The 25,005-nt window shown below is 37.8% G+C and overlaps 1 protein-coding gene across 1 annotated transcript; it reads right to left on the bottom strand.

Annotated features, from left to right (window-relative positions):
* Nucleotides 1–1,166: 1,166 nt before the first annotated feature.
* On the bottom strand, nt 1,167–24,338 carry smarca4a (SWI/SNF related, matrix associated, actin dependent regulator of chromatin, subfamily a, member 4a). Its single transcript, XM_058770215.1, has 34 exons — nt 24,183–24,338; nt 21,710–21,996; nt 21,462–21,594; nt 19,695–20,153; nt 19,240–19,338; nt 18,860–19,112; nt 18,611–18,737; nt 17,938–18,111; nt 17,659–17,832; nt 17,373–17,540; nt 17,225–17,275; nt 15,412–15,542; nt 15,171–15,225; nt 11,548–11,660; nt 11,277–11,424; nt 11,015–11,178; nt 10,029–10,095; nt 9,731–9,841; nt 8,163–8,405; nt 7,923–8,036; nt 6,996–7,103; nt 6,808–6,894; nt 6,652–6,698; nt 6,400–6,566; nt 6,044–6,207; nt 5,550–5,777; nt 5,369–5,446; nt 5,067–5,285; nt 4,721–4,983; nt 3,657–3,762; nt 3,270–3,371; nt 2,706–2,838; nt 2,428–2,564; nt 1,167–1,838 (listed from the first exon to the last, which is right to left on the bottom strand). Exons 2-34 carry the CDS (start codon nt 21,929–21,931, stop codon nt 1,806–1,808), a joined length of 4,878 nt encoding a protein of 1,625 aa, XP_058626198.1. The 5' UTR covers nt 21,932–21,996; nt 24,183–24,338; the 3' UTR covers nt 1,167–1,805.
* Between the last annotated feature and the right edge of the window lie 667 nt (nt 24,339–25,005).

Raw genomic sequence — 25,005 nt, 5'->3', positions numbered from 1 at the left:
CCACTCCTGAACCACAGACAACGTCAGAGGCGTCTTACCTGGGCTAAGGAGAAGAACTGGACTGTTGCCCAGTGGTCCAAAGTCCTCTTTTCAGATGAGAGCAAGTTTTGTATTTCATTTGGAAACCAAGGTCCTAGAGTCTGGAGGAAGGGTGGAGAAGCTCATAGCCCAAGTTGCTTGAAGTCCAGTGTTAAGTCTGTGATGATTTGGGGTGCAATGTCATCTGCTGGTGTTGGTCCATTGTGTTTTTTGAAAACTAGTCACTGCACCCGTTTACCAAGAAATTTTGGAGCACTTCATGCTTCCTTCTGCTGACCAGCTTTTTAAAGATGCTGATTTCATTTTCCAGCAGGATTTGGCACCTGCCCACACTGCCAAAAGCACCAAAAGTTGGTTAAATGACCATGGTGTTGGTGTGCTTGACTGGCCAGCAAACTCACCAGACCTGAACCCCATAGAGAATCTATGGGGTATTGTCAAAAGGAAGATGAGAAACAAGAGACCAAAAAATGCAGATGAGCTGAAGGCCACTGTCAAAGAAACCTGGGCTTCCATACCACCTCAGCAGTGCCACAAACTGATCACCTCCATGCCACGCCGAATTGAGGCAGTAATTAAAGCGAAAGGAGCACCTACCAAGTATTGAGTACATATACAGTAAATGAAGATACTTTCCAGAAGGCCAACAATTCACTAAAAATGTTTTTTTATTGGTCTTATGAAGTATTCTAATTTGTTGAGATAGTGAATTGGTGGGTTTTTGTTAAATGTGAGCCAAAATCATCACAATTAAAAGAACCAAAGACTTAAACTACTTCAGTCTGTGTGCACTGAATTCATTTAATACACGAGTTTCACAATTTGAGTTGAATTACTGAAATAAATTAACTTATCCACGACATTCTAATTTATTGAGATGCACCTGTATGAACTACCAGAATGATTTTGAAACTGAAAAAAAAAACCTTACAGTTGCTTTAATCTTTTGATTTTGCATTGCACAATATTGTCTCGTGAAATTTGTCTCAAATCAGTAATGTATATTCTTTATTAGACACCTAAATGGATCAGTATTTTATCATGAACATTATTAATCTCTACTCAAACAGAAGTTTCAACTTGTGTGCATAAATAAATATATATATACACATACATATGAAGCAGTGTATTTCTGAGATGCCTTTATTGTGCATTTTGAAAATCCAGTGACACTGACACAGTACAGAATCCTACACCCTATTCTCCCCCATTTCTCCTGACAGGAAGTCTATAAGGAGGAAGTACCTTAATCCCCTTTGCAATCTTAATTTTAACAGAGATCAAGAGAAAAACGGAAAGAGAAATAACTGGCTGCGTTTTCCACAAACAACATGCATTCTGGGGTCTTGGGGGGGCAAAGGGGTGACGTTCACACGGCTAAAAACAATAAGAGGACATTGAAGCATGATCCGCTCTTACTGGTCCACTGTGAGTCAGTCTGTCAGATATCTGTCAATCTTATGTCATGTCCTTGACAAAAATCATAAAAACAAATACACAAAGAAACAAACTCTTTAATACTTTAACTGTCTTGCTATACATAAAAGGAGATCGTCTGCTTAAATATGCAAATGTAAGGACTTTCTTCTGCAATTTATAGTGTAATTTTCTGATTTAATCATTTTTGTATACATGTCCTCCCTCTAAAAATGTGCTGTTCTAGAGTAAAACTAGGCCCCTCAGAAACAGGCGCCTGTCGAATCTGATGTAAAATGACGTGTCTGCAGCAGAAGTGAGCGAGAGTCGTGATTGGTCCTGAAGAAGGTTTAATCTTCGTCACTGCCACTAGCCGAATGCTCCTATACAAAAACATCAGAAAATTTTTTTGCATAAGTGAGCGACAACATGAGGGTGAATAACACCACCCTGCATTATATTTGCTGAATGAAATCCAATACTTGCTTCTTACTAATTTTGGGGTGCTGACTGATTCCAAAAATACTGCCCGTTTTGCTCTAGCATGTCAGTTTCTCACAAAATGTGTGGTTTTCACAGCATTTTTGCTTTTGTCGTCTTGCATTACCACTTAATCAGCAGAAAAACATTCCTATCTTGTATGAATGATGCTGAAGACATTATTTAATGCCTAAACCTGATTTCCACTTCATTGAGAATTATACATTTAAAAAAAAAAAAAAAAACTTTTGACATTTGACTGCTGCTGTTATTTTGAAAAGTGTATTAAAGCTGATAGATACATAATTTGGGGTTGTATTTTCTGAAAAACATGGAAGTTTCTTCGTATCAAATTATGTAATATTAGGGATTTTAATTTAATTTTTTTGCAAATTACCACTTTTTTTCTTCAAGATGTAGGACAATGCAATTAACCATTTTCTTTTTTGGTGTACTTTTCCTTTAAGTTCCACATTAATTGTTCATAAGTACCTCTTCCTGGTCCTCCTCACTATCGTCGTCACTAACAACAGGTTTAGGGCGCCAGTTGCGTCCGGTTCGGCGTCTTCCCTTTCCTCTCTCCACCTTTTCCTTTCGACTCAGCTTTATCTTCACCTTCACCGAACGAGCTAAAACACATGCACACAAATACATGTTAATCATGGACTCCATCTTAATTGGAGTTGTACATGCCAGATACTCTGCTCAGATAAAAGTTGCATTTTACAAAATGTTTTAATTATGGTGTCAGTATCTTCATCAGTACTCACATTCAGACTCCGATTCCTCATCTACCTCATCCTCTTCCTCCTCACTCTCTTCTCCCTCGCTCTCTTCCTCTTTCTCAATCTTCTGCCGCACGCTGGTGAACACAGACTGCAGCACAATGGAGTCCTCGTAGATCTGAAATATGAGATCACCATCTCATTTGAACCAGCCAAATGAAGTATGACTCCAACAAGCTACCAGTGCGATTACAGTTAACTAAAACTATTAAAACATTATTTGTACTTGGAACTTTTTTTTTTTTATGGAAAATATAAAAACTTTTAAAAATTTATTTTATTTCATTTAGTTATCAAGGCAACATTCATTTCATTATTCATTTAGTTTAAGCTGAAGTACTAAAATAAGTACAACTGAAATAAAAGCGACATTTAAAAAAAAAAAAATTACTAAACTTTACTAAAACAGAAAATTATATATATATATATATATATATATATATATATATATATATATATATATATATATATATATATATATATATATATATATATATATTTTTTTACAAATTAACAATATGAATATAATATTAATAAAACAAATCTTACCAGTGATCCCTCCAGGTTGAAGGTTTGAGCGTTCTGACAGAGAAGCATGACGTCTTTCTCCAGGTCATTCAGAGTGCGGTACTTATGACTCCTAATACGTTCCTGTACAGAACAGAGAACATAATTCAACTCTTTACATCATTATTTACTAATATACTTGAAAATATCAGGTAATTGTAATAACTAAGGAAATTTAAGAGTTGCGAACTGTAATCAGAGTAAAAACTATTCATAAAAAGGGCTCCCAAACAGCCCCAAATTACACCCTAAAATATGATAATAGCTCCAAGTTACCCCTTAAATGGTATTATTATTATCAGTGTGCAGATTTAGTGTTTATCAATGGGTGTTTGTGCACCAGCCAAAGAATTTACAAATCAATCAAACCTTGATCTTCCTGAAGTCCACAGGTTTGCGTATGAGTTCGTAATATTCTGGCAGCTCTTTACGAGACGGCAGTTGAATAAACACCTCGCTCAGTTGTCTTCCATTGCTGATATGAAATACAGCGACAAAAAGAAAAGAGCTTAGAAAAACAAGTATGACTCCCAAATGTTTAGCTAATCTATTAAATAAAGCATAAAATATTACTATAAACCTGTGACCATTTTGGTAAGACTGTGTTTGTCTAGCCCTTGTATTATGTTAAAAATCTGTGTACGATTGTTATGGTGTTGGTCAAATGAACCCAAAATGGATTCAATTCACCAATTCATCACATTATGAAAAAAGAAAAGAAAAAAGACAATCTGGTAAAAACAGTAAATCTTTAACACTAATAGTTGTCTAATTACAAAAACAAACAAAAAAAACTTTCTACATGTACTGAGTTAGATTAGCAGAGACTTGTCACGGCACTTTTATTGCACATTATTGCTCTTTTGTTGGTTTTGATTGCTTCTATTGTCCGCATTTGTAAATGACTAAATGTAAATTTAAAACACATTTCACCATTTTAAACAGAGTAAGTGTAGAAAAACACTTTCCTTGAATATCAGTACAGCATGGTGTTTGCAACACCAAAATCATGGGTTTGACTCCCAGTTAACATGCATGAACTAACAAAACAGTATGTCTTCAATACAGTGTATATTTCTACAGATAAAATCATCTGGCAAAATGCGTGAATGTAAATACCCTTAGAGGTACCTGAGAAATGGACAATTTTTTTTTGGTTCTGTGCACCAGCCTTTAACAGTGAAGTATATGGGTCAAACTGACCCGCAGACATCATATTCCTAATAGACATTTTGTATGCTAATTCCAAAACACATTCGATTGTTGAAGCTTTAAATGCATGTTCATGATCCTAAATGAGAGAAATGAACCAAAATGCCAAGAAAAAAAAATTCATAGGTTAACCAGCATTTCCAACCACTCAAAAATCAACGTAGGTCAAATTGGCCTGCAATATATTATAAGGGCTAGAGAAGATTAATTAAGTGACTAACCCATCCTTGTATTTGATTACTGCATCCACAGTCTTCTTCATCTTCTTGGTGAGTGTGGGAGGGTTAGGAGAGAGCTTTTCAGCAGGAGGACGACCTCGTTTCTTTTGCTTCTTACTATCGTCATCTTTATCTCTGCTCCGCCCACTGGAGCTGGGCGTGGCCGGGCCTGGAAGGTCAAGGTCACGGTCGCGCTTCCTTTTCCGGGTCGTTTTCTTGTAGCGCACCTCTTCTTCAATCTCATCAAGGGTGCCTTCCTCAATGGCCTGAGAAGCAGTAAAATATGTCAATACGCCTTGCTTTTCATAACCAAATGTTCAATACAATGCTGTTGTGATTCCTCATTCACCTTCAGCCATTGTTTCTCTGTGAGGGAGTCGCTGTAGTCCACTTCTTTTCTTTGACGGGAGCCACGGCCGAACATCTTCTCTTCTTCTTCTTCGCAGGTGAGCCTTTCCACCTCTGCATCATCCTTCATGATCCAGGTGGGCAGCTCATCCTCCTCCATCAGCCGGGGCTTGCGTTTAGGGTTACGAGCCTCTTCACGACGGCGGTCGAGATCCATGCGCTGGTCGAAAGGAAAAGGAAAATTAGGAGTCAAACAAAACAGAGTATCAATTTAATGAAAGTTAAACAAGTAGGGCTGCTAACCATGAAGTGATCGAACTCTTCCTCGCTTCTAGCGATCATCTGATTAACGGTCTCATCATCTGGCACTTCATCTTCCTCCTGAGATACGAGTGAAAATAAAAGAGAGAGCAAATGTTTACTTTGGACAACGGAGGCTGTTGACAGGACACGGAAATTGTCCATCATAAACGGGTGTCTGTACCTCATCCTGCTCTTCGTGCTCCAGGATGGCCTGCAGGAAAGCTCTGCGCTCGTGGCTGGACGACTTCTGGTCAAACATACCGGCCTGGATGACCTTCTGGTCCACGTTCAGCTTGTATTTGGCAGCGGCCAGGATCTTTTCCTCCACGCTGTTCACGGTGCACAGACGCAGCACACGCACCTCGTTCTGCTGCCCGATACGATGGGCGCGATCCTGGGCCTGTAGATCCTAGGAGAGACAAGAAAGACAAGAATATTGTGAAAAAATAAAACCAACAAGAGACAAATCAATAAGAATCATGACAGTCACAGAGAAAAAACCCACTGCTTAATTTCTTCACTAATGATTCTATTATATACCTTATATAAGCTCTAACTATCCTGTCTACAATATAGTGAGTGGGATTTGTGAACAATAAGCTACTACAAGTACTTTTATCACATCAAGAGTTTCCCCTATTGTTAAACACTATATTTAAAGGGACAGTATTGTACCTGGTGAGGGTTCCAGTCGCTGTCAAAGATGATAACAGTGTCAGCAGACTGCAGGTTCAGCCCCAGACCTCCTGCTCTGGTACTCAGCAAGAAGATAAAGTAGTTAAAGGATGGATCATTAAAGTTCTTCAGCAATGTGCCACGATCCTCAGCCTTAGTGGTTCCTACAAAGACAAAAGAATGATGTTAGCGAGATTAAACTGTCAGTGATTCATAGGTTTGAATGAATTATTTAGCCAAGACTTTTCAAATAAAAACAAACAGCAGAGAAAGTCATAGAGTCGTTTTTCCCAGGACATGAAAAAATATCTTCCTAAAAATTTTGATTCTGTGTGAACCTGGTTGAAGCGACTCACCGTCCAAGCGCAGGTATTTGAAGTTGCGGTAGGCAAAGTAGTCCTCCATGATGGTCATGAGCGTGGTCATCTGACAAAAGAGTAGCACTTTGTGGTTGGTGGCGCGGAGCTTCGGCAGGATGCGGTCCAGCAGCTCAAACTTACCGGAGGCACGGTACAAATCAGGTCTACAAAGAGACGATACAGTACATGATAAATCACAGAGAAAACCAACGAGAATGAGAGGTTTCAAAATTTTTGTGTTCTACGCACCCCTGAACAATGCCTCCAGTGAAGCCCAAGTGCTCAGAGAAAGATTCCTGCAAAACAGACCGCAAAAATACGTCAATCAAGGTGCCATAAACCTAGCAGATTAATGCACAGAATATAAATGACCTTTTATGAGGACTATGTGAAACAAAGGATCACCTCAATGTGCTGGAACATGTAAGGGTGGTTGCAAATCTTCCTCAACTGCATAATAGTGTTCATCAGAGTCTTAGTGCCACCTTTACCCTGTAACAAACATGAAGATATTATATTAGATGCATTCAGAAACACACACACACACACTGAATGCACTCACACATTCTTCAATCTCAATCTTGTCTCCTCACCTTCTTGTCTTTCTCAGAGCCATCAGTGAGCAGCACTCCTTTAGCCTGCATGTGTCTGTATAGCACTCTCTGTAGAGCCGACATGTCGCACTTGATCACATATTCCACCTGATCACAAGAAAACAGAGATGGACAGATTTACATTTCAAATGTAAAAAATAGCATATGAAAAAGTGTGATGTAATTTCTGCAGCAAACATGGCAATCAGTTTTTTTTCTCAACAAATCAGTTCATAACGGACTCGGACAAAGTCTCTATGTGGCAATTCACATATATCAAAATGTTTTACTAAAATGACAATACTGTTTAAAGGTTTGGGGTCAATCAGTTTTTATTAGACTTCAACATTGTTACACAAAAACTTTGAATTTCATATTTAAAGAATATTGAAAAAATAAAAAGTATCCCTCTTTCCACAAGAATATTATGCAGCACAAATGTTTTTAACACTAATGTTTCTTGAACAGCAAATCATCATAATAATTATTTCTGCAGGATCAAACATGTTCAAAATGTTTAATAATTGTAATAATATTTCACAATATTACTGTTTTAAATGTATTGTGATCAAATAAATGCAGCCCAAGCTTCTGAACAGTTGAGCATGTAGATAAATATTGTAGTTTATTACTATGTATTTTTTATTGTTGCATATAAACAATGGTTACATGTTCTTTATTGTTAATTAAAACTGTGGAAAATATGCACTGAATATTTTTACCTTTTTTTTTATTATTGTATTTATTAAATAGTACTACTTGATACTTCCTTAGATTGAAGAGGGAGCAAAAGTAAAATAATAAAAAAATAATAATAATCACCCTTTAAGCTATGTCACAACAAACACACAAACTGAAATGCACATTAAATATTGAAAAGCATGAACTTTTTTTTTTTGGCTGACCAGTTTCAAGCATAAAACAAACCTTCTCGGGCAGTTGGGCCTCCACTTCTTTCTTGAGTCTCCTGAGCAGGAAGGGGCGGAGCACTTTGTGCAGACGACGGATGATCAGAATGGTCTCTTCTTCGTTCAGGTCCACCTTTAGAACACAACAGGAAGTAGTTTAAACATTGTACGTTTATAGAGCTAGATGACACAAACACAGAATTTCAACTTATTGTATCCTGTCTAAATGTACTAGAATACCTACTAAATGTTTTCATACCTTCTCTCCGGTCATGGCGAACGGAGCGTTGAACCACTGCTCGAAGGTGCTGCAGCTCTTGAAGATGGTGGGCAGCAGGAAGTTGAGCAGCGCCCACAGTTCGGGCAGCTTGTTCTGCAGGGGCGTTCCGGTGAGCAGCACACGCCGGGGTGCCAGGTAGTGTGTGTTCAACACCTGAGTCAGTTTGCAGTGGTGATTCTTCATACGGTGACCTTCATCCACTATCATGTACTTCCAACGAAGCTGAAAGAGAGAGGAGCATTGTACGACCAAAGTGCTGTACAATAATTACAAAACAAGTACACAAAAAAAAAATAAAAATAAAATAAAATCGACATCCAATCAAAGACAATAGAAACCGGATAAAAATTACATGTTAAAAGCAGAGACAAACAAATGAGTTTTGAGACTGGATTTAAGGGTGGAGTAAGTCTGTCAGATAAGATAGTGCTAGATTATTTAATTATTAATAATTATATAATTATTATTTATTTATTTTAATTTCAAGCCGTTGTCAATTTCCACACCCAGATTCCACACTTGAGAAGAAATAGCACAATTTAAGCACTCAAGATTAAGCTTGTTTTGTGTTCTAGTTTCAGAGGGGCCAAAAACAATAACTTCCGATTTATCTGAATTCAGAAAAAGGACATTTTTGAAAGCCATGATTAGATGTCATCCAGACACGCTGATAAGCTATTCAGAGCACGCTTATTTTTCGTGGTCACAGGCAGATAGATTTGCATATCATCAGCGTAACAATAGAAAGAAACATTGCGTTTCCCATGGATGGACCCCAATGTAAGTAGATAGAGAGAAAAGAGAGTAGGTGCTAGCACAGATCCCTGAGGAACATCACAGGTTATATTGCCTAAAGAGGAAGTGAAGTTTCCTATTCTAACTGAAAAAGTTTGGTTTGTTAGGAAAGATTTAAACCAATTTAAAACCGTCCCCCCCAGACCCCCTAAGACTCCAGGCGAGAGATGAGAATTTCATGATCAACAGTCAAAAAGCTTGTTAAAAAAAATAAACAACATGTCAGATGATGATAGTTCGACAATTGACAGGTTCAGAAGCATATCGTCTTTGGTTTAATGCTCAAAATGTATGTTTTTGCAAATCATCTCATTATAACAAAATAAGTGTAGACACGACGTAAATAAGAGATTCATTGTGCAATGTAAAGAGCTTCACTGATTATAACAGAACTTTGTGAGATCACAGTGAACTAAGACTGACAGATTTTTAGTGACTATAAAGGGAGTGCTCTTTGCATGCTTTCTAGGATATATATAATCCATTCAGAATTTGTATAAAACTTTAGTTTTTTCCTGCTGTTAAGAGGACCAGCAGACACATACACGCTGCAAAGTTTGGGGAATCACATCCACACATAAATGCGGAATTCACTCAAAATTGCAATAACTGACACTGCGTGATAATTAAGGTGATAACTAAAGCAATAATGTGTGTAAAAATAGATGTGCATTAAGACTAGAGAAGCCTCACTAATTTTAGAGGCACACTCAGTAATTTAATTCTGCAACCAGGCCTGGGCAGGTTTGTACCTTAGCCAGCACTTGCTTGTCTTTGATGATGTACTCGTAAGTGGTGACCAGCACGTTGAACTTGCCGCTGCGCAAAATTGGAACAAAAGCACGGCGAGCAGCAGGAGAGCCCTGAGATGAAAACAAGCAAAGAAAATTAATTATTAATCCTGTAATATCCTTCACTTACTTGCTTCAGTGACAGTTGTATTTTCTATTACTTAGCATTAGTTTAGGGAAAACTGTAGAATTTGCTGAAAATTGTTTTATGACATAATTTCAATACATTGTTTACTGCATTAATGAATCAAGTAATCACCTTATAAGAAACTTTCACCACAGATGGAGCCCACTTATCAAACTCGTACACCCAGTTTGACAGTGTCCTGTTAGGAAAACAAATCATCATAAATACATAACACAGTAATTATATGTTGAAATATTACCAAATGTAATATATCAATAATACAAAATGAAAAAAATTATAATAAGTTACAGGCAGACATACAAACAACATTTCTACACTGTAGAGTAGGGCTGCATAATATGTATCCAAATAAAATCAATAAAAATTGCAATATGTCTTAGAGCGGGTATCAAATCATGAAAGCTGTGACTGAAATAAGCATTGTGGGTTTCAGAGTGAAGTACAGCAGTGTTCATCTGCACCCTTGAAGCTCATGATGCAGTAAATTAAATTAATACGACAGTATCACTCGCTTGACAGTAAATTAATGAAGACATTCTGAAAAAAACATATGAGCTGCACGTGTAAATAAACAATCTACTGCAATAAAAATTTGATAATTTAATTTTTTAAATAATAATTTTAAAGATGTACTATAATTTTCTATATACTCACCTTTTTCCCTTTTTTACAGCATAATAGTAGTGTTACAATACATTTCCTAACACTTTTTCTTTTATTTAGAATAATCAAAAACTTTAGTATTTTTCTCATATTGAATGTGTCAAAATCAGTGGAAATATGGCCTTTGTAGAAAATTGTGTTTTACTTTTGGTTACTGAAATAGGTTTGAGTTGGTTCTTGTTTAGAGTATACCTTAAATGTAAACAAACATTTTCAGCCCTATGAGGACGATTCACAAAAATTTTATTTTATATACAAATATACTCACTGACAAAACCACCCCAATCATTGTAGAATGATTCTTTCCAAATATAGCTATTTAAGTCATCTGATAAAAACTTCTGTATTTTTCATATTGTAATGTATAAATCCCACAATGTCAGTTTTTCCAGTATGGTGCAGCTCTAGAGTAGAGAGAGTGAAAAGTGACTCACGAGAGGGGGACGATGATGAGGAAGGGTCCGTTGAGGCGTTTGTACTCCATGAGGTAGGTGATGAGTGCAATGGTCTGGATGGTTTTTCCCAAACCCATTTCATCAGCCAGAATGCCATTTAAGTTGTTATTATACAGAGACACCAGCCACTCCAGACCTTTGATCTGCAGACGAGACAGATGCAATAACAGCATGCCATTTAACAAATCTGATCAGTTCACTAAAGATTTTGAGGTGTATTTGCAGTTTGTTTGGTATATACCTGGTACTGTTTGAGCTGCCCATTTATTAACAGGCTTGACTGTCTGTCCACCTTCTCTGTGACTTGGTGAGCCACGGCATAGTACGACTGCAGGCCTCTAACGAATGCTGCATTACCATATTCATCATCAACATCCTGCTTTGCATGCCTGTTTAACACATCATGGATATTACCATAACAGAATAGAATTCCAAAAGGAGCATGGGACAGAACAACATAATCCCATCTGGATGTAGTAAAAAAAAAGCACAGCTCTAAACCGGTAACGTACTCAATGATGTGACGGGCGTCCACCTCAGACACATCCTCACTGTCTGGATCTGAAATAATCTTCTTCTCCTCTGTTGGGGCCTGAGACGACTGAGGCTGCTCCTCGTCCTCCTCCTTTACAAACGAAAAATACATTAGTACATTAATACAATGAAACTGAAAGATCTTGACATATTCAATCAATCAATTATGGTTATGGAGGTTATGAAATGTATAAATGCAAAACCACCAGACAACCACATAAAAATAAACAATTACAGGTTATGACATGTATAAATGTAAAACTACTAGACAAGCCCATTAATAGTAGTTTTTCAAATATTGTAATATATAATTAATTTGTGATTATAAATAAAATGAATTAAATGTAAGTTATGAAATGTAAAACTACTAGACAATTTTGTAATTACATATAAAATATTTGATGGGATTATAAATAAATTTAATAGAATGTTGTAAATATAAAATTCATATACTATATGGTTCAATTTAGGGATGCACGATATATCGGCCACCATATCAGTATCGGCTGATAAATGTTCATTTTTCTGTTATCGCTATCGAACCGATAAGCAAATTTGGCCGATATATTAAAGCCGATAAATAAGGCATCATTTCCTGCAGAGGCACTTCAGATGCACACTGTTCGCCATGATGGTTTTTAATTGCTTGAAATATTATTGGAATCACTTCGAAAAGGAAAATACAGTGAAGTGCAACAAGTACAGGGCAAATCTGTCATTATAATGAGAATATTATGTAAGGAATAATTGACAACGGGCCATTGAATTATTAGAAAAATAATGCACACCCGAGGTGGTGATGCAGCCACGACACGAAGCGGGTTAGCACGTAACTGAGTCCACTTGTGCATTTGTGTCTTTTTGTACATATATAGGGTAAGTTGTAATATTATGTTTATGTTGTATAAATAGCTGATTAATCTCATATACGATTAGTTTGCTTGAGTTAAATAAGCTGCCAGCAAGCTTCAGTTTACCAGTGTTCATTCAGCTCTTCATTTTCAGCGCACGCAGCTCGAACAGCAATGCACAACATTAATAACAATGATTGGGACTGTCATATATATAATATCATAATGACAACACTATTATAATAAAACGTTGTGAATTCTTTGGCTTAATTTGTCGTGTTTCGGCGCGTTGTTGCAGGAAGAGCCAAGAGCGTGTCACATCTTATTAGCGCATAACTTAGTTCAAGATCACTTGCGCATTTAAGTCTTTTTGTGCATATGTAACTTATAATATTATGTTTATGTTGTATAAATAAGCGCTTCAGTTTACCGGTGTTCATTCAGCAGCGCTAAAACTGCATGCTGCCATTTAAAACAGTGGTATTAATTTAACATACTTTTTCAAAATCATTGATATAAGAATAATAACCACCACTTATTTTTATCTTATTATTTTCATCAATAATATGGTTTAATTAAAATAATTTAATTGTCAGTGCAGAGGCTATTCAGTTTAATTTATCCATGGCACATGATTTATTTATTTTTTTTACATGCAATGTTAAGTAATGTTGTCCAGTGACATGTTTGCATTATTTAAGCCTCGTTTTATTTTTTTGTAAGGCTGCTTTATGTCTGATTTATGTTGAAGTGTTTAATGGTGAGACTTTTTTGTTATCAGACTCTCAAAAATTATAAAAAAAATTGGATTTAGATTTATCGGCCAACATATCAGTTATCGGCTTTCATGTATAAAGAATTATCGGTATCTGCCCAAAATTTTCATATCGGTGCATCCCTAGTTCAATTAACACATTTTACATCTTTATGTGGGCGTAACGTCAAATCATGAATGGTTAAAATAGCTTTTTAGTATCAGTCTACTGTATTGGACACTGTATTGGTGCATAAAGACTAGAGTCCGACTGATACGGGTTTTTTGGGGCCGATAATAATATTGAGTAAAAAAAAAAAAAAAAAAAAAGTCTGATATAGATATATTGCCCAATATTCTTTGTGTGTATATTATAGTACAGTACCAGTCAAAAGTTTGGATACACTTCCCAATCATGTGTCCAAACTTTTGACTGGTACTGTATATAGAATACAGTATATACATAAACAGAATATATTATATACATAAACATTTTTAGCAATGATAACTCAAACACGTAGTAATCAAACACTTATAATGATGTGACAAACATAGGCCTATGTAATAGAGGTAGGGTATTTAACAATTCAACAAACTTTATTATCCAAAATGAGTCTGACATCATTGCACTTAACAGTAAACTTCACTTCACTTATTATAAATAACTTTAAAACACAAATAGAACAATAAATATATAACTTGAATTAAGAAAATAAACAAGGTAACTGTGTAGGGCTGCCAATCCAACAGGGGCAGGTTTATGTAGGAAGCACAACTTTTCCAAATGTAAACATCGAAAATTAATAAATAATAATGAATAATATTTTTATCACAAATTCTGTGCTGTGTATTTTCTGGTAATCAAATGAACACGCAGAACATGAGGATTCGTATTTAAATAGTCTTTTTACAGTTTAATATTCACAGACACTATATCGTGATTTGATTTAAGTATACTGACCTGTTCTTTTACTTATCAAAAATATGACGGATTCTGTGAAATTCTGCGTTATACAGTAAATTCCGTTTTTATGACTGGATTCCGTGCTTCCGTCTGTGTTTTCTACATCACGGAAATCATAAGGCCCTACTAATGTAGCAAACTAGTATGATAAGCTAAATTGTGCGAGTAAAAGACAGGGACATTTATTTACTTTATAGCATTGCGTCTCGCCAACTATGTGATAACGTAGCGTTAAATCACCATTCAACAGACTCAAGCCACCACCGCGCTGCTGTCTATTGGACTGCAGAAAGATACTAACTTTTCAATCTGCTTCGTTACTGACTATACTGACAAACTCTGCTGACTTAGGATATGTGATGTGACCGATGAGATAAGCATGAGTTCTGGGACGCGGCACGGCTGGTATAAACAAGCACTGACTGAGTGGCCGTGGAGCTGTAATGCGCCACAGACGCGTGCAGTGATGTGCAGATCAGCTCTAATGTCTGCTGTTAAAAATGAACCATCCATTCAGCATATCATCATGCAAAACTAAGAATTAGAATCATTGTAATGTGAGGATCTAATATAGGTGCAGGTGGGTGACGGGCGGATAATTTGAAGCAGCGGACTCGGGTGAAGTTTGAGCTCATCCGTGCATCTCTACAGTGACCTGGGTCGCCAGTAGCAAACTATGCTGGACAAACTAAGTAATTTCACCATTTAGAAGCATTTTATCTGCATTGTTTGTTCTGCAAAAAAAATGTTCGTATGAGCGGCATATTCGCCGATACCCATATATCTGTGACGGGCTCATATCGGCCGATAAAATCGGCTCTAATAAAGACAAACATTTATTATCTGTATCAGGTCATGAAAGCAGTAATCGCATGATAAACTAGCCATTAATCTTATTTTGATGATGCCTACATTCTGACATCAAGGCCGTGAACACACAAACAGGAGAGTTTCTCTTTAAGTGCATGTAAAGCCCTTGCTCAAGAGACACTGAACAGAAATACAGATATGAGAGCTGGAGAACAGCCATACCTCTTCCTCCTCCGAGCCACTGTCTTCACTATCAGACCGCGGGGCCACCTCGTACCTACAGAAAATGAACAATATAGCACTCAGACACTTTCAAACCTGCTGCTTTAGTTCATGTAAATAATAAATACAGCATTTTAAGTTTTTATGGTGTGCTTCTCCGACCCTTTTAAGTAGTAGATACTCAAGTACTGAGAAAAAAACATTCTGAAAGAACGAGATCCCTAAAGGGTGTCTCACTCACCCAGGATTCATCTCCAGCCAGGTATCCAGTTGTCCAGCTTTAGGAGCGTCCATGCCGGTGAGGATCTTCCCACTGTCCACGTGAATCACCTTCACCGGTAGGTCACTCATTTGACTGGTCTCATCCAGAGGCTACAATAGAAGACAATAACATAGCTGTATTAGATTAATTACCACTGTTTGTGGCTAATAAGTGTCCATGGTTTTCAATTACATTAACTTACAAATTAAACACTTATGTCACTGGTAATTCCAATAGAACCGTTTTAGACCCTATTCTGAAGTAGGAGCTAAATTAGTTCCCCCAAACAGAGTTCCTAGAACTAAATACGTTCCTAGTTCCTGCGGTGCGAACACCAAAAGCGGGTACTTCTGCCAATAGATCTAGGAACTATGAAAAGGTTCCTCCGGTGCAAAAGTTCCTATAACCAAATATACTTTAAGATAGAGTTGGGCGATATGGAAAAAATACCTTATCACTTTTTTTATTTTTTAGAAATATCATGATTTTATCAGAATTCTTTGTCATTTTGGTTTTACTATTTTGCAAGTTGTCTGAGCATTACAGCCAAACTAATTTCCCTATTACAAAGGCAAAGCCTTTAAAGTAACAAAATAAAAAATAAAAAAAGAATGGCAGATATTTAGGCCAAAGTGGGCGAAGATAAAAATCTCGTCATTTCATTTGTTATTAAAAAAAATAAGAACAAAAGGTACACATTACAACTACGCATAATATACAAATAAAACAAACAGTGCTTTATTTTCAGGTACAATGGGTGTATTTAGAAGGAGCATTCAAGAAATTGAATGAACAAATATAAAAATAAAACACTATATATTGATTCCTAAAGCAACTTTATTGTTCTTCAGTCAAGAATAGTGAGTGATTTTTCTCTTTGCGTTTTGTTGTTTTATTATCGTTAAAGGAATGGTCCACCCAAAAATAAAAATTGTCATCTGTCTGTAAATTCTGTCATAGTGTTTTATTTTTATACCATCATTTACTCACTCAAAAGTTGTTTTAAACCTGAATGAGTTTCTTTCTTCTGCTGAACATAAATGCTATTTTGAGGAACGTGGAAAACCACAGTTGCTGGTCTACAGTGACTTCCATAGTATGTTTTCCTACTATCAAAGTCAATGTGGACCAGCACCTGTTTGGTTACCCACATTCGTCAAAATATCTTCTTTTGTGCTCAGCACAAGAAAGAAATGAATACAGGTTTGGGACAACATGTGAGTGAGTAAATAAAGACAGAAATTAAGTTCTTGTGTGAACTATCCCTTTAATGACAGTCGGCTGCATGTTTAGTACTGCCCCTTTAAGACCTGCACGCATCTAATATACAGGCATGTATCCGTTTTTCTATCAACTGTTTACTTTCATTTTAGACATAACCAACTGAGTCTATATGTAAACCTTGTGTGTTTTAACAGTATTAGCGCAAAAGATAACTTAGTTCAGTAATCAGGTGCTGTTTGACAGGCTTTTTAGTGCGCGCGCTTCGGGTGTGCACGGCGCTCAGAAAAAGTGCACGTCAGACCAGTGCGTGAATGAAACATTTAACCGGCAGGGCTTTAAAGCACATGCAAATAATGTACTTTTGTGATTGTGAATAAGTGCAGTGTCCTGTGAGAGTAACTCTACCGCTGAGTTAATCAACTGATCACAGAGGTGCCAGAACTGCAACAGATAGAATATGCGCTGTAGCACAATACTACAATAATTCTTCAAAATCAGATCGTGGAGACATTTTTATCGTCCACGATCTAAAATCGTCATATAGCACACCCCTACTTTAAGATCTCACCTCTCCATCTGGACCCAAAGCAGGAGCTCCACCCTCAGCGTTCTCTGGCTTCTGTGAGGAGAAAAGCAGACAGAAAGATAAACAACCGAGGACAACTTGACTTAGATTCCATTACGGAAACTTTTTCCAATCCAGTGAATCTCATCACCTTCTTTTTCTTCTTCTTCTTCTTGTCTTTGAGGGCCTGGACAGCTTTGTGAGCTCTGACAAGCTCTGTGAGGTTGGCCACATACTCGTCCGTCTGCTGCAGCAAGTAAGCCAGACGTTTGTCCTTCTTCTGATCGATCAGCTTCCTGTAACCCTCTTCATCTTCAGCCTGGAAGAAACGCACAAAAAAGGTGTTTTTTTTTTTTTTTTTTTAAGACATCTGCTGAGAAAAACAGGTCTACCAGTTTAAATTGTCTTTATTTGAAGACCAAGTCTGTGCATCTCACCATCAGCCTTCTCATTCTCTCCTTCTCGATACGCTCATTCTCCTTCTTCTGCTCTCTCTCAGTGTTGGCGTGGTACGTGGCTACAGCTTTGGTCAACTTCTGCATCTTTGCGGTGATGGAGCGATGATATTCCTTGAAGTCCTTTGCATGCTGCAGGATGCTGTTGAGATACTCCTACAAACGCAATAAGAGAACAATCTTTTGTCATTTCTGAATCAGGTTTAAAGTGTGAAGCACGCATTTAGCATGATTTAAAAAGCAGCTAGAACGGTGCAGTACCTGATGTTTCTGACGGCGCTTGCGTTCTTGCTCGATCTTCTGCTGTTTCTCTAGTTTCTCTGTGATACGAGCCTCACGCAGGGACTGTCTCTTGCTGCGCTTGTAGGCCTTGCCGTTCAGCGCTGTCTCCAGGGCCGTGTCACGCCTCATACACACTACAACCTCCTGGCGGAGCTGCGTTGAGAAGGACAACATGGGTCAAATACCACTAAAATGTAGCAGGATTGGGCTGAAGTCAATCACAACCACCTTCCTGAGCATTTTGCATTATAATTAAGCAAGATATATGTAAACTGACAAAATTCAAGAATTTTGTTATAGAAATAATAAATAGGTAAATATAAATAAATACAAATACAATAAATTAGATAAGTAACAAACAATAGATATAGCCTAATTTAATTTGATAATTAGGGATGCACTGATGTATCAGCCACTAATCTGTATCTGAAAAAAGCAATTATCAGATTGTTTAAAAACAGCTGATGATCAGACCTGTCATCCAAAAGGGGGCGACAAAAACATATCAGTACTTGTGCTGTGTGAATAAAATGCTATCTCTTGTGTAGAATTACTTTGAACTGGGTGATAAATGACAACACAATTTCACTTTGTAAGCACTGCAAAAAAGTAAAGTCAACTATTCTCTGTAATGAGCAGATACAAGTCATACCTGTCTCTGAAAGTTCAGGAGCCTGAGTGCCTTGAGCTCAATGTTGGCTTTGGTCCTCAAGTCTCCAGCCAGAGAGCCTGGAAGGTTCTCCAGCTCCTGAATACGATGAGCAATACGAGCCTGTAACCTGACAGATGGAAATAGCAACATCAAATGTTGGTGAAACCAGTTAAAAAGGTTGTGTTTCCAGGATTTGAAGACTGTGTTTACTCAAACATCAATATTTGCCCTTTCTTTTCCTCATCTCACCTATACTCTCTCTCCTGGAGGATCTCCACTGGGTCCAGACCCCGGGGTTTCTGGATGGGTGTGATGCGGTTCTGTTTCTGATGAAGCACCATGGGCGGCTGGGTCGGTTGTCCTGGAGATTGGGTCTGAGGGGGCATGACGGGCGAGGCGGCGGGAGGAACCGAAGGTGGTGCTGGAGACGGGCGGCCCGTGGGCTGAGGAGGTATCAGCTTCTGTGGGGCACTTGCAGGGGCGGCAGCATTCACCATGGGCCCTGGGATTACAAAGACATGGTAAATACCTGACTCTGCGATCTGACTGTCTCTTTGCAGAATACAATAATGCTAAATATTGAATTGATAATTGGTAGTGATTGTGGATAATTTTCACAATTTACTGACCTTCAGGCCAGGATTTAGGTGGTCCATTGGTGGGTTGTCCCTGCAGGCCTGGAGGAACACCAGAAGGTCCTGGAGGAGGCATGTTTGGTCCGACCATTCCTGTAACATACAAAAAGTTATTTTTATAAATATAAATTATATTTCAAGACCATGTAGAAGATTTTCTACATTTTGAAAGGTCGAAAGCTAATTTAAAATGATTAAAATACTGTAATAAAATATTTGGTTACACTTTACATTTTACGATGTCCTCATTACAGTGTAACTGAACATTTAGATACAGAGTAATATTGATAAAATATATGTACTTAATGTGCAGGAAATTCTTATGAAAATAATACAATAAAAAAAAAAAAAAAGGATCCTAAAAACAAGCTGTAATGTCATCTAATTTTATATGGTGCTTATTTCAGCATTTTGGAGAGCTTTGAATTTATCCCGAGATATCGTCTCACCTTGTGGTCTATTGTAGTTGGGTCCCCCAGGTCCAGGGCCTCCTGGTCCAGGTGGTCCTGCTCCTTGTCCTGAGGCAGGGGGCATGTTGGGCATCCCCGGCTGCATGCCTGGCATGGGCCGTTTTCCCTGCACCGCCATCTGGAGGTGGTCAGGTAGAGCTTGCCCACGTGCCAGCATCTTATAGGCCATGATCTGTGCCCGCAGTTGGTGAAGCTGGTTTTGGTTAAAAGGAGTGGGTCCGCCGGCGCCACCAGGTCCTCCTGCATTTGGAGGTCCTCCGCTGGGTCCCGAAACTGCAACACCACCGGCACCTCCGCTCCGGTTCTGCTGACCCATGGCCTGTGGGTCACCGCCCTCCATCGCACCAGGACCAGAGGGCATCATGGGGCCAGATGGAGGGCCGTTAGCAGGTACCGGGCTGGGGGCATGTTCAGAACCACCCAGAGGAGAGGGGTAACCTAGAAAAAAAAAAAAAAATGACAGACCATTTGATTTTTACATTTTCAGAAGAAAATGTAGAAAAATGCCAAGCATTGAATGTTTTCCAATGCATTACTACTGCAACCGCTAATGTGTTCTGAATTTGAGCTTTCATTCATTATGTGGCACAAAGCAGGATGGGTTACACAGCAAAAATTCATACTTACTTAGTGGTTTGATACTTAAGAGTATGAGCAATAAAAATAGTAATGGCAAAGGTTGCAGGAAATCAGAGGAGAAAAAGACTGTAGTACATCATAAAGTAAAAAAAAAAAAAATCTCAAAGACTTATAGGATACCAAATTTTACAAACAAGGTCTAATTTTGTGAACAAAAATTTAAATTCTCAAGTTGTACCACTAAAATATAAATGTACACAACATTTACAGGACTGCACAAACAACAACAAACTTGCTTTCAACTTGTTAAACATCCTACTTTTATATGTTTCTTTTTCTGTCATGACTTCGTGGTATCCAACAGCTGTGGGTTTTTCCGTTTCAAAAGGGTAACCCTGTTCACCCAACATTTCCCTCTGTACGGAAAACAAGCGTGCGAGCGGCCCCAGCGGAGGAACAAAGCAATGCACATCAAAGGGAAATGTAAGCAAACAGGTTGGATGGCTTTTTATACCCAGACTAAGTCTAAACCGTTTAGCAGTGAGCGCGCCATCTGTTCTCCATATAACAGACACCGAGCTCACAAAACATCTGTATATCTTATATCTCACACATGTGCAAATATCATAGCTAGCAGGAGAGAAGGACATATATAGAAAGACAGACAGAATGATAGAAAGAACAACACAGACAGAATGACAGGAGAGACAGAACAGAGAGAGCACCCGATAAAAAGAACAAAAGACAGAAAGAACGATAGAAAAAGAGTGCAGAACAGAACAAAAAGAGTTATAGAGCAACAGACAGATACAGATACAAAGAAACATAGGCAGAAAAAGACAGAATGACAGATAGAAAGAACGACAGACAAATATAGAGACAGAAGGATCCAAAGACACATAGGTGGAACAAAGAACGGCAGATATAAAAACAATAGACAGAACGACAGACTAACGCAAAGAAACAGACAGGCAAACAACAGACAGACAGAATGACAGATAGATAGAAAGAACGATACAGCCACAGCCACAGACAGACTCAAACCGGTAGAATGCCAGATAGACAGAGCATCAGAAAGAGCGATAGACCGACAGTCAGCTTAAAAAAATAAAATAAAAAAAATAATAATTAAAAAAAACATAGCTAGAACAACAGACAGACAGATACCTTGAGAGTGTTGGTCCATAGGACTCGGTGGAGGTCCCATGCCACTGTGGCCACCCTGTCTCATGCCCATACCCTTCATTTGACCGTAGCGTTGATCTTCAGGAATGCCTTTCTCATGCATGCCTTCCATGGGCTTCAAAACAATACAAAATAAAGAATGACTCAAAGAAACCATCCGAACAGCAGAAACGAAACAAGCCACAGAACCACAAATGAATCAGACACATATTGATAAAACTTGGCAGTACCTTGTGCATCTGGTGCATGTTGTCCTGGGGGTAACCTGAGGGGCCCTGTGGAGGTAGTGGGTGTCCTGAGGAGGGGGGCCCAGGGCTGGGGCCCATCATGCCATGAGCAGAGCCAGGTGAGGGTCCAGGACTAGGCCCTAACATGGCCCCTGGAGATGGCCCAGGGCCTGGGGAAGGACCCGGCCGAGGGGTCCCGCCCATAGGTGGGTCAGGGGTGGACATCTCTCAGCAGAGCCGGAAGAAGTGAGAGGCAGAAAAACAACGTTCTGTATGTGTTTTCAGAAATCCTGTAATAGAAAATAAAACTCATTTTAATCCGGCAGCCTTGGCGAACAAGATATATTATGCTGCTGACATACACCGCAAACATGAATATATATATAAAAAACACAATTTAAAAATATATTATTATAAAAAATTATTTTGTTTAAAAATTTTAATTTAATGTTTATTTAAATACTCATTTATATTTAAATATATTTATTTAACAATTTTAGCTAATAATAATGATGAGAATACAAGGAACGAAAAATATTCCCAGGCTCATACTCGTGTATAACAAAGACCACGCTAAAAATACAACACTTATATGTCTCACCCTAATGCTTTAAAAGCTCAGTTTCTGTACATATGTAAAAACATATGTACCGCATTTCATTAATCATTTAATGAATCCAGTTATAACTATAAAAGCACATCCCTTGAAATGAGGCATAAAAATGGGTTAATTAATCTGTGCCTTAATGTATGTCAATGACTACATTAAAATATTCCAGTGAAGACCCCAAAGGTTTTTTTTTTTAAAATCAGATTGCATTTCAGTTTGCCTATTAGATACCAGTAAAATGTTAATGTGCAAAATATTATCATACATACAGTATGTGTGTGTGTGTATACACACACATTAAAATATTTAGAAAAAATTGAGGAGACTCCACGCTATTACAAATCACAGATCTTAATTATATCTTGCATTTAAAATATTAAAAGACAAAAGACTATTATATATATTTTTTTAAATCATAAACTACAGATTACAACAATTATATGACAGTATAAAACATTAAATTAGACTAATGTATTTTTTAGCACTGAATGCTATAAAACGTATGATAACGGTTTTACGTATTAAATTTAGCTGAAAGCCTTTAATAAAGAATGTCATGATTTAATTGTGACAACATGCTAAGCCACTGGGGCAAGTTGTCACAGAGGTAAATGAACCATATATTTTTTTCCCCGGCCAGTAACAATGGTAATGTTCAATGGTGTGCAGTAAACAAGAAAAAGTATGTAACACTGACACAAACAAATTCACCCTGAGAAATATTCAATAGAGCAAACATTGTGACAACTAGCCCCGGCGTCAATTATAACAATGCAACTTGCGTCTTCAACTGGCTCTAAGCAACTGTTTTTAACCATATGTCACAAACATACGTAGTATTTAATTCATGAAACAGCTGAAAGTAAACTCTAATTAATAAAAAAAAATCAATAACTTTAATGATGTAATTTCTGCCTGAAAATGCATATGCCGGTTAACAAACTGTTTGCGAGTTTATTTACAAAAATAACCACATATTTACAAACACTTATAATTAGTTATGGTATAAAACAATCTTCTATCAAAAAATAAGTGTTTTAATGGAGCAGTGATCAATTAAACGCCAATTTCTGTTTTTTTTTCTCTCAAGGCTAACGTGAATTAGCAGCCGGCTAACATCGCATAGCTAAACATTAGCCAACAAAATCCCACAATAATTAAAGCCTATTTCCAACATGATAATAAATCACGATATAATGCTGCAATTAATTTGTGAAACGTATATAAAATCACGACAAAGCTAAAATTATTTTGGTGGTTTTTAAGGACGTGACCCAACTAGGGAACAAGAGAAACATTAGAGCTCCATTAAAGCCAAAGACATAAAACAAAACGACTTTTAAAACCGGTTAAAACGTTCCCGATATGTTTTTATACCCGACTGCTTGTGTTGGCGGAGAGTTTAACCGTAATTTAAACTATTTAAATCAGTTTAAAAACCACAAACAAGATACCAAAGGAAAGACAAAGAACGGCAAAGGACCCGGTTGTGTGTATGTGTGATTACAGTCGGCCATGCTGTGCTTCTTCATGTCCGTATGTGCTTTTAAAACCGAATATTTTGAGTAAAAAAGCTCGAACTCAGAGGTAAATCCCGCGAGCATCTCTTTAAAGATGATTGATCCTACCCGCCTCCCGTACGCTTGACCCCGGTCCCCCGCTCGAGTTACATTCCCAAAACTTATTCATTCATTCTGCCGCCGCCGCTGCTGCGGTGCTGTAATGTCGGACTGATCCGAGCACAGCAAACCCGCGAAACAAACAACTTACCCGCGTTCTATAACGGTACAAAATGTATCAGTTTAAAAGTCCGCCATGACGTCATGTGTTCTACAAACATTGTGCCGCGTTTAGAGCGTGACTTACAGTATAGATTCGCGCCGGTCTCTTCCCCGTACTCTTCGGCAAATCTAGAAACAAAGGGCAGCTCAGCTAGTTCCTTTTCCCTCACTTCCCCCTCCCGTCTGGTCTGATTGTATCTGTAGAGCGGCCTGAATGCCTCAGTCAGCGGCTCGCGAGCGCCCCCTAACAACAACGAGCGGAAGCTCCCGGTTTGAGCCTCATGCGGAGCGGAATGTAGGCTGAATGGGGGATGGGTGCTGCTGGTTGCCTTCTGGAAACCTACTTTGGATATTACAGCCTATGTATTTCTTATTGATATGTGTATTATTTTCGGTTTTAGCTACCATTATTACTATTCACATGTCTGCCGTGAACAGTAGATGAGTGCTATTTTGTAACGTATAAATCAGGTTCCGAACAAGCAACCAGTCACCTTTTTACAGAAAATTCCTGAGAAGCTTACGTTCTATATGAAATCCAGCTGAAATAGCTGTCTACTACAACAGCAAAGGCATTTATAATGTTACAAAAGATTTCTGTTTCAAATAAACGCTGTTCTTTTCAACATTCCATTCATCAAAGAATCCTGAAAAATAGTAAAAATATTAAACAGCACAATTGTTTTCAACATTAATAATAATAAGTGTTTCTTGAGCAGCAAATCATTATATTAGAGTGATTTCTGAAGGATCATGTGACGCTGAAGACTGGATGCTGAAAATTCAGCTTTATATTATATTATAAATTGTGTAACATATAGGAGTTACTTCAAATTGTAATGATATTTCACAGTATTTTTGAACAAATATGCAGCCTTGATGAGCAGAGACTTTATTCAAAAATATCA

This window comes from Onychostoma macrolepis, chromosome 03 (assembly GCF_012432095.1).
Source record: "Onychostoma macrolepis isolate SWU-2019 chromosome 03, ASM1243209v1, whole genome shotgun sequence".
NCBI classification, from domain to species: domain Eukaryota; kingdom Metazoa; phylum Chordata; class Actinopteri; order Cypriniformes; family Cyprinidae; genus Onychostoma; species Onychostoma macrolepis.
This window is presented reverse-complemented; position numbering and strand designations above follow the sequence as displayed.

Excerpts from the sequence above, each read along its gene's own strand:
- smarca4a (XM_058770215.1), bottom strand. The coding sequence starts at position 21,931 with ATGTCCACCCCTGACCCACCTATGGGCGGGACCCCTCGGCCGGGTCCT. Across the intron at positions 21,595-21,709 it reads ACATGCACCAGATGCACAAG|CCCATGGAAGGCATGCATGA; the intron begins GTACTGCCAAGT and ends ATTGTTTTGAAG. Across the intron at positions 1,839-2,427 it reads GTGAGGAGGACCAGGAAGAG|GAGCATTCGGCTAGTGGCAG; the intron begins GTACTTATGAAC and ends GTTTTTGTATAG.